Consider the following 14,535-nt stretch of genomic DNA (forward strand, 5'->3'; position numbering starts at 1 on the left):
ATGTATCAAATTACCCTCCAGGAAAGGACAGGAAATAAAGCAAAGTCATTTGAGAAGAATTTACTAGATGTTTTTCAGGTACGTGATTGTGAAACACGTCATAAGCTTTGGAAAGAGAAAAAGTACATAGTGTTACTGTACCTGCAAAAGTAGGCGTAGGTATGAGCAACGGTGCAACGTCCTGTCACACTTCAAAGCTGATTAGGCAAATTAGTATGTCTATAAATAAACCGCAAATTGATACTACATGGCGAACCATATGTATTTGTATAAATAATTTGAACAGTGCCATTCAATATATTGAACAAAATTGTGTGGGCACAAAGGTCAGCCAGCTGTCATTTTAAATGAGACAAACACAATCTCTAAAAGTATGCTTGTGCAGGCATGTGTGAAAATATCTTGCCATTTTCAATTGCCTAAAAAAATACATGTACAGTATGGCATGTGACAAAATGTGTTTGGGTGTGGTTTTTGTGAAACCACAAATGTTTTGTATGACGGCTCACATAAAGAAAGCACTTACTCAAAACAAGAAAAATGAGTCTCAGAAATAATCTGAGAATGCTGTTCATAAATAAATCCCACATTTAATAAGAGTCTACATGATCTTTTAGCATCTGCCCTGTATCCGTGTTAGACAGCAACACAATAAATTACACACACTCAAACACAACACTGAACTGGATGTTCTCAAACTCGGTCCTGGAGGTCTGATGTCCAGCAGATTTTAGCTACAACTTACCTCAACACACCTGCTAGGATGTTTCTAGATAGACTAGTAAAAGCTAGATTAGCTATCCCAGGTGTGTTTGATTGGGGTTGGAACTAAACTTTGCAGGACACCAGCTCTCCAAAACCAATATTGAGAACCCCCCAATCTGTAGAGTTGCAGCAGCAAATGTAACCCGGTTGAGCTTGAAGTCTGATGACTGCTTGACTATTAGCACCATTCAGTTCTAAAAATGTTGGAATGTGACCCAAAGGTGATTTTTTTTAACTAGCATATGACACATATGCCATCTGGTTTTGGTTATGGTTTATGGATGTCACCTTCGAATCTGACACCTTAATCTCAGATCTAGACCTTTTTTTATGAGCAATAGTAATTGAAATATCAGATTTCTTGTCATGTGACTTCATTGTGAACACTTGTCCAACTGCTCGTTAATGCAAATGTCTAATCAGCCAATTACATGGCAGCAACTCAATGCATTTAGGCATGGTCAAGATGAGCTGCTGCAGTACAAACTGAGCATCAGATTGGAGAAGAAAGGTAATATAAGTGATTCTGAACATGGCATGGTTATTGATGTCAGACGGGCTGGTCTGAGTATTTCAGAAATTGCTGATCTACTGGGATTTTCACGCACAACCATCTTTAGGTTTTAAAGAGAATGGTCCAAAAAAAGAGAAATTATCCAGTTGGGTTGAAACGATAGACGATGCCATCGTCCATCGCCAATGGCCAATAGACGGCATCGCCGATCCTCCGTCCCGCCCCCGTCGCAAAAATACACACTCAGGCTCAGTTTACACTGACGTCTTAGTGTTAAAATGACATTTGTAGAACGAAAATGATCCACATCTACACTGTGTTTTACCTAGCATTTCTGAACAGCCCTCCGTCCTCTGAAAACGCACATCACGTGACCACAGACACAGCCACACACTGTCATGCACTCCTCTGAGCTCCAGAGATCAGTGCACGTCGGACAGTTTATCAAGGATGTACCGCTGGATCGTGTCTCACTATAGTTTTTAATTGTGATATTCAGACATCCCATGTATCCCGAAAGTTCAGGGAGTCTCTATGCATTTAAACTATGAACTATGAAATCGTGCATCTTCCTCACGGTCCTCAAATAAGTCTCGCACCCTTCTCACCCCCAGATCCCTCCTCGCTCTTCAGACACGTAGCACGCACTCTGTCAAACACCGCCCTGCTTTTCACATGATGACGATGCCATCGTCCATCGCGATGTTTCACATTAGTCATCGTACGATGCCAAATTGGTCGACATCGCCCAACCCTATTATTCCAGCGAGCGGTAGTTCTGTGAGCGAAAATGCCTTGTTGATGCCAGAGGTCAGAGGAAAATGGCCAGAGGTTTGAGCTGATAGAAAGACAACAGTAACTTAAATAACCACTCAATTAGGGTTGTAACAATATACCGGTATGACGGTCTACCACGATTTGAACGTGCACGATTATCATACCATGAACAATTGCATATCAACGGTTTTAACCCTTAAAGACCGAGACAGCCGCCCGCGGCTAAAAATAAGTATTGCTCTTAAATGTTTAATAACTTTTGATCCGCTGATCCGATTCATACAATTCAAAGATTGGCATAAAGAAGAGAATCCACATTCGCGGACTTTCAGAGGCTCCGGAATCAGTGCGGTTACGTCATCAAAATTTGACAACGCTGATTTGACAAAGAAACGCTCGTCACTGTGTCTCCGGACAAACCAGACATGATACATTGATGCATTGTCCCTCCTCCATGCCCAGATTGGTTCAAACCCGCTATATCACAACCAATAAGCATAGGTTTCGCTTTTGTTTGTGGACCAACAGCGAGCTTTTTGAACAACAAGGAATGAGAGATAGGCATACATTTATGCGCGGCTAAATAAAACGCAAAAAAAAAAGTTTTGCATGAAATAATTCTCATACTAAGTACTTTTACATGCACAGCAGCACAGAAACATGACAAAACAGTGACACAGCAAAGAAGAACTGCTGCTCTTGCTGTTTTCAAAAGACGCAAATGAAGGTGCAGCTGTTTGTCTGCATTGCAGACAACCATATCCAAATCCATATCCACAGACAACCATATCCATGCTGGCACATAAAACCTAAGGATGTTCCATATTGAATCTAGTTTCGTTATGTAACTATTTATAGTATAGTAAATATTTATATCTATTTTTTTACTGAGGATTTGCACCATGTTTATTTGGACTTTATTTGGACTTTGACACATTATTTATTATTTTCTTATTTTTTTATTTGTTCATTGTAAGTGGTGTTGTTTATAGTAACTGAAAATATATCATTTGGAAAAAGTCAAATTTGCTTCACTGTTCTATTATTTTGTAACATTTGTAACATACCGTATACCGCGAAACCGTCAAACCGTGGTATTGTTTTAGACGATTATCATACCGTAAAAAATTCATACCGTTACAACCCTACACTCAATACAACAGAGGTCTGCAGAAGAGCATCTCTGAACGCACAACATGTCCAACCTTGAGGCGGATGGGCTACAGCTGCAGAAGACCACATCGGGTGCCACTCCTGTCAGCTAAAAACAGGAAACTGAGGCTACAATTCACACAGGCTCACCACAATTGGACATTAGAAGGTTGTAAAAACGTAGCCTGTTCTGATGAGTCTCTAAGATTTCTGCTGCGACATTCGGATGGTAGGGTTAGAATTTGGCATCAACAACATGAAAGCATGGATCCATCCTGCTTTTTATCAATGGTTCAGGCCGGTGATGGTATAATGGTGAGGGGGTAGTCTGTTAAGTTTTCATCAAAATAAATAAAGTGCTATTTTTTTTTTGGGACTGAGTCCACTCTAATGACCACCGACTGACATGTAGTCAAAAAGCTACTTACAGTTAGTAAAATGTATGAAGTTGGCCTATACGAGTTAAACCAAGAAGAAAATCTAAATTAGTAATAATCGCTTGAATTGCAAACAGCCAATAATGCAATAAGCAAACATCTACAATATCACAGTACAATGTGATGGCACAGAATCAATCACTATAATGTCTGGAAAACCCATCATTTCATTCATGAGGATGCTGGGACACTTACAGCAATTTTGAGCCAGAAGTCACGTCAAGCTGAGAGATGTTATTCACTGTAAACGTCATCCTTAACATAAGTGACACCATGACGCTTCCATGTAACTATGTCCTCAACTTTCCCTGCCGGGCCGTCAATGTTTTATTAACCCCCTGGAAACTCATTGGCTTTAAATTGAAGAAAGCAAAAAAATGTGACCACTGAGGAATTTAATAACATTCAAGCATTAAATCTTAATATCCCAGATTACGTTAATCAAAAACACAGAACAAATTAATCAGAGAGACAATGAGTTTAAAGTTCAGCGAAGCATGAAGAATATGCTGATTGGATAATAAGACACCCACTTTTGTTTTTTCGGTTATTTGTTCCCAAAAATCCTGGGTTGACCTTTCAGCACTTTCAGAATCTCAAATGGAGATGTATAGACATCTATAATCGTAATAATATGCAATGGAAACTTGCGAATGGTCTCATTTCATCCCGCTTAATGAAGTATTGCAGGTCAGTTGAACTTGAAATGAATGTCATCCAGGAAATAGCTCCACTAATAGCGGAAAAGCTTCGACATGTGTCAACATTAGTGACATGAGACACAAACCATCTGTCCTGTCACTTTTCATCAGAGACAACTTAGTGATCATCATCGAGACAAGGATTAAGAGGTTGTTCACATGCGTTTTTTAAAAATGTAGACCCGTAATCACACTTTCCTAAAACTAAACCGCAGTGCACGCAATAATATGAAATAATGTTATATAGGCCACTGATAATCAAGTCACCTACTTCTGGCTAAACTCCAGATTACTTTCGTTAATCGCTTGTACAGAGGAAAGGGGGCCCTACAATGTCTTTTTTTCATTTCTGTCACCTAATGGAGTTTGGATTTCGTACCACTGACACCTTTGGCTTATCTGAACAACATCCTGTAACATTAAAATGCTTGTTAATAATACTTGAATCATCACCGAACTGACTTGACCTGAAAAACAACATTGCTGTCTCCTGCGTATTGCTTATTGCTCAATTAAACTTAACACAATTCAATGAAACTTCACAGATACTAATAATGGATTCCCAGTTTATCTCACTAAATCTGATTGACACAATCTGCATTGTATAAAGCCCTATAGAATAAAATCACATTTTTTGACAAAATGACAAAATATTTTTGCTCCGTTATGACTAATACTGTACTACATTTAATATAACTTATAAATTACCTCATGATGTATACCAAAAGTAAATCAAACAGGCAATTTAAGATTTAATTCTGAGTTAGACTGACATAAAAATACAATTTTCAACTTGTTTACACTGAAGCCACATGAATAAAAGTTATAATAGAGAAGTATACAAATTATTTATTTCCATATATTAACAAGGTTAAAGTGTTGTACTATGACGTTACTGTAGAACTGTAGTCCATCAATATGCAAACATTTTTAAAAAAAAAATCATTTACTAAGCCTCAATCGAACTAGTGTGGAGGTTTGTGAGAAAGAAAGGCCCACCAAAAAATAAAAGAAACAATCAAACCGAAAGCCATGTTAATACTGGGATGACTAAAAGGACTTGGGGTTAAATGGCAAAGTAAGCAACTTCTGAGAAAAACCAACTTTCAAAACTCCCATGAAGCTCAAGAAATTAACTTGTTATTTTGGCTTAGAAATATACAGCATCTTCAATGCAAGATGTGGCTGTTGGTAAAAATACAGCATTTATATCCCGGAGCAAATACAGTATGATTCAAACGCTGCTTTACCTCACAACCTTTCAGTTATAGAACTGAACAGAACAGAAACTTGAAATGCAGTCTCATTGAGAGCATTTTGCTGACCTGTATAACCACTGTCCTCCAGCTCCATGTAATTTCCTCATCACAATCCATTTATTCTCCAAAAAACTTGATTATAAAAGTCGCCAGGGGCAACACGCCTCTTCAGGGGCTGCTGGGTTTTCACTTATTGGTGTAAAGCATTAGCTAGTGCCATTTTAGGCAATATCGCCAATGACCATGGCTATACTAGACAAGGATGGTAAAGTGCTTCTTTTTTTTTTTTTTAAAGCTAAAAAAAAGTGTCACCTCAAGTTACCTGCTGTAACATCTGTACCACTGTAAATACTGTTGCCATTCAGAATGAGGAGTTTCTCAAATGGAAAAAAACATAGATTTGGAAAAAAAAAAGTGACTACAGGTCAGGTATAATTCAAATTCATGCCATAAAACCATCATGTGAGCATAAATAACTACTATTAAAATTATGCAAATATCATTTCCACAAACGAAATCTAGCAAAAACAGCACACAATAAATGTTATGTATGCACAAAGCTGGATTATCAGCATGTTCCCTATTAACAATTTGTTTTTTTCCGGCATTGCAAATAATTAACATTACTACTAAATTGAACATTATGTTCTCTCCCTTGCTCTCTTTTTAGCAGCGACTATCGCAGCCAAATAGGCTAAAGCATACTTTTTGGGCATTAAATATAGCAGCGAATTCAAATACAGCAAATGTTAGTAAACTATGATAAGTTTACAGCTTCTAGCCATTAACTTTGAGTCTAAAAGAAAAAAATTCAAACAGAATGCATATAAAATAAATCCAACAAAACGTGTGCTTAAACTTGTGCACAAGTAAGGTACAAGAAACTTATTAAATGGCTTTGAAGTTATTTCCTTTGACGATAAGTCAAAATAACTTAGAAATAGGCTGGAAAAAAGCAACACAGTGATAATCATCATCCAATGCAATCCACACTAAAGAAAACATTGTATAAATAATATATAAATGTAATTAATGCTTTGAGCTTAATAACATAATAAACACACAAAAAAGACAGTCGTCAAAAAACTTTTAAAATACATCTTGGCCATAGAAATATGGATATGTAACATCCATTTCTGGCATCATGCCAACACATGAGCTTTCAGTATAAAGCATATTTAAAAGGCAACTATTATTCAAAAATTACTTTTACAAGGGGTTTAAACACAGTTGTGTGGCAACAATGTGTGAATATAGCCAGCCTCTAATCATAAAAATGTATTAGTTTTTATTTTTTGTAATTACATTTTATAAAAACAGACTGCATAAATACTTTCACTGACATTTTCCTTTTGTACATGCCATCAGAGGGGGAAAGCCCCTCCTATTAGTGACCATCTCTCCCTCAATGGAGATGTTAGTCTTCTTTTTAAATCAGCCACTATGCTGATACATAGGCATTTGTAGCTCTGGCCTCTTGAAAAGAGGGCTGGGGAAAAAATCTTATTTGAATTTAAAGTGATGGTCACCAAAATGTCACAGTTTGGTTCAAAGCCTAAAAAGGGCAGTTTCAAAGAGTTATAAAATAATATTTGTGGGGTATTTTGAGCTGAAACTTTACATACACACTCTAGGGACATCAGAGACCTATTTTACATCTTGTAAAAAGGGCTATAACAGGTCGCCTTCAAGACTATACACCACATAGATCTGCCTCAAGGCAATATTTTGGATTAAATTCTATTTATTGCATGACACACTTGTCTGACATAACATGGTGCGTTTCCCACAACCAACATTAGTCAACTAAGTTTGTAATCGTTAGTAAGTTCAATTTTATCTGTCATAACTGAGAGCCTTTTAGCTTAGCCTTTTAGCTACATACGTATTGTGTACATGTTCTACAATGCATGTTATTTGCACCTAAACGCTTAAATGTTTCTTCACCTAGCAATCAGTATAATCAATGATTTTACACTCATTGCACATTTATCTAATATATTTCACAAGCACAGCTGTAAAACTCTCATGGCCACATGCAAAACAACAAATCTGGAGCCAAAGAGCACTATAGGGACAAACGGTCCTTCAGCAACTGAGAGCCACAGGGGTAATTATACATAAACACTAAAGCTTGTGGCCCTGTCATTTTCTCGACTTGATCTGCCAATAAATAAATTCAGCATCCCACCAAGGACCAGCTGCTTTCAAAGCCTTGCGGGCATCATCACATTTCTGCCAGACAACATCCAGCCTCCCGTTAACTACTCTAAAAAAGCAGGTGCAACCAACATTGCTGAAACGCTACGGTAATCACATAATGTTTGGCAGTGGTCTACTGCTTGCTATCACACAGTTAGAGCCAAAGTGCTGCTTAATCATGCCATCAAAAAGCATTTAAGAGGCAGCTCTAAAAGAAATCCAAACAAGGATGGAGACACTGAGCTATGAAGAAAAGAAGAAAAGTAGAAGGTGGTAAAATTGCAGAGTGACACTTTAACCTGACCTCTCGTGGACTTGTTAATGCTTCATAGGGAAAAAAACACAATAACAGCAGCTTGTGTCTAATCCGTCTTCCAGTAAATTCAAGCTACTCTTTTATCTTTTCCAAGCTCTTGCTGGTTATGACGTATAAAGCCATTCTTTGGACATGAAAACACAAGTGGCCTAATTTGACTTATTGGTCCGGTTAAGTGATAAAAAGATGAGAAGCATGAGATAGAAGCCTCTTTTTCCCTCTCTGTCTTGTCTTTGTAACACCCACTCAGAAATGAAGAACATTTCAACACTTATAGAAACAAAACTGCTCCACTGACTCATAAAAAAATGCAGACTGCAGAAACAAAGTGCATATTAAACAATAAAATAATTATTTTATTTAGAAAATAAATAGCTTAAGTAGAAAGCGCAATCTGGAGCATCAAGATTGAGCTCAGTCTCACTTCATGATCATCGGTTGAGCTTTTCACAGACATGCGAAAACTGAAAGTGCCATTGGAGTGCTAAAATGTTCAGCGTCTACAAAAGCTCCACTGAACTCCTGTCTAGGCCTCTACAAATGAATTAACGACATCCAATGTCATTAATAGAAAGAAATTAAATTGATTATTTATGCTCTTAAAACATGAAACAAAGTACAAAGTTTGCTTTGTGAAGTTACTTGATTTTCATTATAAAAGGGTAAAATTGCAATAAATCATTTGCTGAATTCTTTAATAAAAATAATGAAACCTTTGCCAATAAAAGCATTGTTTCTTAAAAGAATATTAATATGGCAAATGCATAGCTGAAAGTCAATGATCTTAAAACAACAAGTAAACCCCATTATTAAACTCAAAAACGTTCAGAGGTTTCTATGAGGATCTGAGCTTTAAAATGTGCACAAAGAAAGGTACAGTATCACACTCCATACAACGTATGCACAAGATTTCAGGTCTGTTCAAAGAGACAGCACATTTTACAGAACTATTCCTTGTTTAATAAAGTGACAATGACATGCAGCAAGTCCACTGCAAACCCACAGCCCCATCTGCTGGATGAATGCGATGCTGCTAAATGTGATAACCTCAGAGCAGCCTCATACCTTCTTGGCTGAAAACTCTAAGAACTGTTAAAATCATTGAATATAAAAGCTTCGTTGTGTTGCTGGCCAATGCATGGACCCGATTAAATAACAACAGATGAATAACCGTAAAGGCAAAACAGCTATCATTTTTTCCTGGAAGAGTATTGTCTGGCATTTGACTCAAAACTGTAAAAAGCTGACAGACTTACTGAAAATCAGGTAGCATGAGAGAAGGTTTTCATGTGCAGATGTATCAGATTACATGACTTGTCTTTTCAAATCAAGAATACAGCTCTCTGTTCAAAAGCAGGATATCAGTGTCATACCATAGTGTGTGTGTTTGTGTCTGTGTGAAAGAGATACTTTTTCTGTATACAGTAACCGTAAGGGTCAGTAAGATTTAATTAAATGTTTTTTTTTTTTTTTTTAAGAAATCTCTTTTGCTCAGTCTTTAGTCTCACATAATCCTTTAGAAATCATCACAATATGGTGATTCAGAGCTCAAAAAACTTTTTTTATTTATATCATGCTGAAAGCAGTTCTCTTTTGTGGATTTGTTAAGGAACAGAAAGTTCGAAAAAAAAATTTTTTAAAAATATACATTTTTAAATAAATTATAGAAATAAATGTTTTATAATAGTTTGATCAATTTAATGCATCTCTCCTTAAAAAAAAGTATTAATTCTTTTCAAAATAAATCAAGGTCTTACTGTGAATACAATAGTGGTGTACAATTTTAAAAAGGATTTATACCAGCATAGAGAGTTGATTACCGTGGTTTGTTCACAAAACTGTGGAAAACTTTATGATATCATCTCACTGACTCACTTATTGACTCAAACTCCATGTAATGCTTAAGATGGCAACAAGGAAAAATAAACAACTAGCTATGTTGTATGACTGAATACTGAAGGGAAGATTATTAGCACCTTTTGTAAATATATCATTGAAATATTTCCCAAGTGAAGTTTAACAGAAAAACGAAATTTGCACAGTTTCCTAAAACATTTTCTATTTGTGGAGAAAGCCTTATTTCTTTTCGTTTGACTAGAATAAAAAAGTTTTTAACAAATTAAGCAATTATTAAATATTAATAAAATAAAATTATTAATATTGTTAAAATATTATTATTAATATTATTTAAAAACATTTTTACTGTTTACAGAACAAAATATTTTTGTCCAATAACTTGCGTAATTAACCTAAATTACCTAGTTAAAATAACTAACCTAGTTGTGCTTTTAAATTGCTTTTTATGCTGTATACTAGTATTTAGCAAAATAAGTAGAAAATATTGTGTACTCTCATCATGGCAAGAACTAAATAAATTAGTGATTCAAAATTAGTTATCAAAGGTCCTGTAATGTGCTTTGAAATGGGCATTATTATTCAATGTTTGACATATATTTAACTGAAACATGAAGAAAAGGTGGGATACAAAGTAAGGCCTCCCCTTAAAAAAAAAGCAAATAGTGTTTTGTTTTATCACAGCTCTGCCAATGAGAGTGCTTAAGCTCAAACACAAAAAATAAAAAGCATTATTGGTTAGAAAATTTAATAAGAAACTGAAGTATGAGGTGATGTCAAAAATAGATTCATTTAGACAGAAGAGACAAACTGCAAGCTTTGGAGGTTTATCTTTTCTAAATGTGAATTTTGTCACTGTTTTGTAGCTTATAAATAGATTAAAGGGCACCTATGATGAAAATCAACTTTTGTAAAACATTTGGGTTAAAATATTTTTTACAACTCTCTGTGATTTTTATAAGAATTTTATTTTTTCATAATAATTTTCTAGGGGTTTTCACCTTTATTGTTGGGACAGTAGAGATTATTGACATGAAGGCATGGGAAGGAGAGAGAGGGGAAGGATCAGTATTGGACAGTGAGGCGGGAATCGAACTAGGGTCACGGTGAGCACCGGAGTGCATGTTTTTAAAACAAAGCATGTTTGTAATAAAGACAGTAAAATTATAAAATAATTCTTAACCGCTATAATCACCATGACTGCATGGTGTCATTCATTCATTAAATCATTTTCTGTTCGGCTTAGTACCTTTATTAATCTGGGGTTGCACAGTTTAATGAACCGCCAACCTATCCAGCATATGCTTTTTACGCAGCGGATGCCCTTCTAGCCGCAACCCATCACTGGCAAACATTCATACACACCCATTCACGCACATACACTACGGACAATTTAGCTTATCCAATTCACCTGTACCGCATGTCTATGGACTGTGGGGGAAACCGGAGCACCCAGAGGAAACCCACGCAAATGCAGGGAGAACATGCAAACTCCACATAGAAAGGCCAACTGACCCAGCCAATGCTCGAACCAGCAACCTTCTTGCTGTGAGGCGAGATATTTCATCCGAGTCTGTCTCTGTCACTGTGCTGTTTATCTGACGTAACACATTATGAGAAGAATACATGCATTGGGGAAGTGTAGGCAGGGAAAAGCAGCTCAATTGGATTTAAAGCCACAGGCTACAAAAACAGCTGCAATGTACTCGGGCACCAAAAGAAGCGTATTCTCATGGCTATAATAAATAATCTGATGGGTATTTTGAGCTGAAACTCTGCAGACACAATCTGGAGACACCAAAGGCTTATCTTACATCTTGTAAAAGGGGTAAAATAAGTGTCCTTTAAGACTAACGTCCTGATACTAACATCTTAAAAACTTTTCAAGTGATGGGTTGCGACTGGACGGGCATCCGCTGCGTAAAACATAAGCTAGATAAGTTGGCGGTTCATTCCGCTGCGTCAATCCCACATTAAGAAAAGGATTAAGCCAAAAAGTAAATGAATGAATGAACATCTTAAAAACGTCATTCTAATTTAACAGGGACTTTAAAACTATTATGTTTAAAAATGTGTTGAATAAAATTATTCTCTCCCTTAAACGGCAATTGGGAATATTTGTTTAAAACATAAAGCTGCTGGATTTAAAGGTTTGGTTTGAATGTGCATACAGATACAATGGTCTACCTGTCCTGTTCAGCAAGCAGGGCTCCTTCTTCCTTTAGTCTCTTGCTTTTAGCAGCGCAGTCCTCCAGCAGCACCTCTCGTTTCCGTTTGATCACATGCAGCCAGTCAACTCCCTCTCGCTCCACTTCATCCTCATCCGCCTGCTCCGAGTCCTGCTCAAACTGCTGCACCGTCTGCTTGGAAACTCTCTCCCCCACCTTACGCTTCCAGCCAAAGGAGGCCATCCTAAAAAAAAAAACAAGAAAAAAATGACATTAATTATTGTTATCCAAACATGCAAACAGATGCCGTAAGACTAACAGTTGGGAATGCTTAAATAAAATGCAACAAATAACAGAACAGACATGTGGTTTCAAGAAAAGTAAGCACAATAAACAGCGATTCTGCTCATTTACACGTTTAGCATAGTAGAAAACCAGTAACATTTTTAAATAAAAGAAAATGAGAAAATATTCTGAGGCAAACACTGAAGCTGTTGGTATAAATTGCAGCGGGAGTTTTCAAACAGGGGAGAGCTATGGGGTCTTTGGAAATGTTTGAAGATAAAGTATATAAATATGAATAATATGAAGTTAAAGTAACTTTAAAAAAAACAATCAAACAAAATAAACAAAATAATAATTGAACAAATAAAATAATAAACTAATATTAATGAGCAATTCCAGCATCATGGATGTGACATTTGTAGTAAAAAAAAAAATCATAGCATAATTTTAAATAAGAGAAAGTGTATGTTAACATTATATTGACACATCTGTACTTTCCAAAACAACTAACCACAGAGTTACGGGATCAGAAAAAATATCAAACTGTACACGTTTTATATATTAAATGAGGGAAAAAAACATGCGAGTTTAGCGAGATTGCAGTATATAACATACTTTGTAAAATTTTTGTGAATTAAACTGCACAACCCAAAAGAAACAATGCTCACTGATAGGATAAGAGTTGGCTCTCTATAAAACAAACATGATTAATTTTATTTGACATTTTTGCATTTCTGAGGAAAACATCTCATTGAGAATGTGACAGCTCTCTATTATGGTTGTGACAGATGTGATATTGGCACATGTCGGACTTTGGTAAATCAAATATAATAGTTTAAAAACAGTGACAGAAACATTTTTGAGCATATTTAAAGTACTGCAAAATACAAGCCTGCACAAAAAATGTAGAAGTTGTTTCTCAGTTTTGGTGAAAACGTAATTTTTGTAATGACAAGGTTGACATTTGCTTGGAATTGCTCTAATACAATAGCTAATACATTAAACAATATTTTAGCCAAAATGTGATTAAAATAAATGAGTAAACAGAGAATTTAAAATAATAAATAAATATTATATTAATATTGACCATACAAATTTATGGTCAAATAATTTAAAATAAACACTTTAAATAATTTAATAAATTTGCTTCAGATACTGCAAATATCTCAATGCAACTATTTTACTATCACATAAGTAACAGAGTAATTTTTAAAATATTTTCACAAGTATATTTTAGAACTATATTTTTTAAATATCATGAATAGATGTCTTTTACGTTTTCAAATCGTGGTCCTTTCTTTAATCACCTTGGGATCTAAAAGATGCAATATCCCTAACAACATATCTTACAGATGAATTCCTATTCTTACCCATCATTCGATTTGTACCTATTATTCGTTAAGTACATTAGCGTATTTTAAAATATATAGTAACTAACCACATTACTAAGCTATAGTAAGCAAAAGAACAGGAAAAAGGAAAAGGAATGTTCAAAGTCACTGTCTCAGAGAAACACTTGCACCTGCATGGTTTGTTTCAGGTGTAAGCATGCCTCAATCTGCAAGTAGGTCAAGTGCACTTGTAATACAGCCAAATACAGACTCTAACAGCCGGTGTGCTGCAGTAGCACAGTGCTTTTTTTACATTTGAATGAGATTTACTGTCTGATACTTTCTAAAATCACATAAACACAAGACGCCAGACACTAAAGCCTTTTATGCAGCAAGTTTCATGAATAATGTTTACGTTATGCGCGTGTCTGAACACGTATAACAAAAATATGAGGTCGACAAATACAAACCTGGTTCATAAATGCAAAATAATTCACCACTGCACCATGACAGACCGTGGTTCTGCAACAGCTTCGCGTTTTCTCACAAATGTTTTGGACTTGTCCACTCCGCCCTCTAACCCGGAAGTACTGCAGCACTCTCTTAAAGGTACAAGGCGGTTTTCGTTCTTACAACGGATAGGCCTGACAGTTTTGAAACTCATTCATTTCTGTAAACACCAACATTACTGTCTCATTTGCTTATAAAATATATATGTATCAAGTCTAATTTGTTATTTCATGATATTTATTTATTTATTAAATTAATAACTCC

The 14,535-nt window shown here is 35.8% G+C and overlaps 1 protein-coding gene and 1 long non-coding RNA gene across 2 annotated transcripts in view; both read right to left on the reverse strand.

Moving 5' to 3' along the window:
* Window positions 1–14,312, reverse strand: part of ttc33 (tetratricopeptide repeat domain 33) — a 34,981-nt gene extending 20,669 nt beyond the window's left edge. Inside the window, 2 exon segments of the mRNA NM_001002722.1 lie at window positions 12,165–12,389; window positions 14,232–14,312. Coding sequence (NP_001002722.1) covers window positions 12,165–12,388 — 224 coding nt within the window. The 5' untranslated portion in view covers window position 12,389; window positions 14,232–14,312.
* Window positions 571–6,238, reverse strand: LOC147844049 (uncharacterized). The gene is made up of 2 exons (XR_015491417.1): window positions 3,206–6,238; window positions 571–2,150 (listed from the first exon to the last, which is right to left on the reverse strand). It is a non-coding gene; the product is annotated as an uncharacterized LOC147844049 (long non-coding RNA).
* Window positions 14,313–14,535: the final 223 nt, after the last annotated feature.

Source organism: Danio rerio, chromosome 5 (genome assembly GCF_052040795.2).
Source record: "Danio rerio strain M-AB ecotype USA chromosome 5, GRCz13ab, whole genome shotgun sequence".
NCBI classification, from domain to species: domain Eukaryota; kingdom Metazoa; phylum Chordata; class Actinopteri; order Cypriniformes; family Danionidae; genus Danio; species Danio rerio.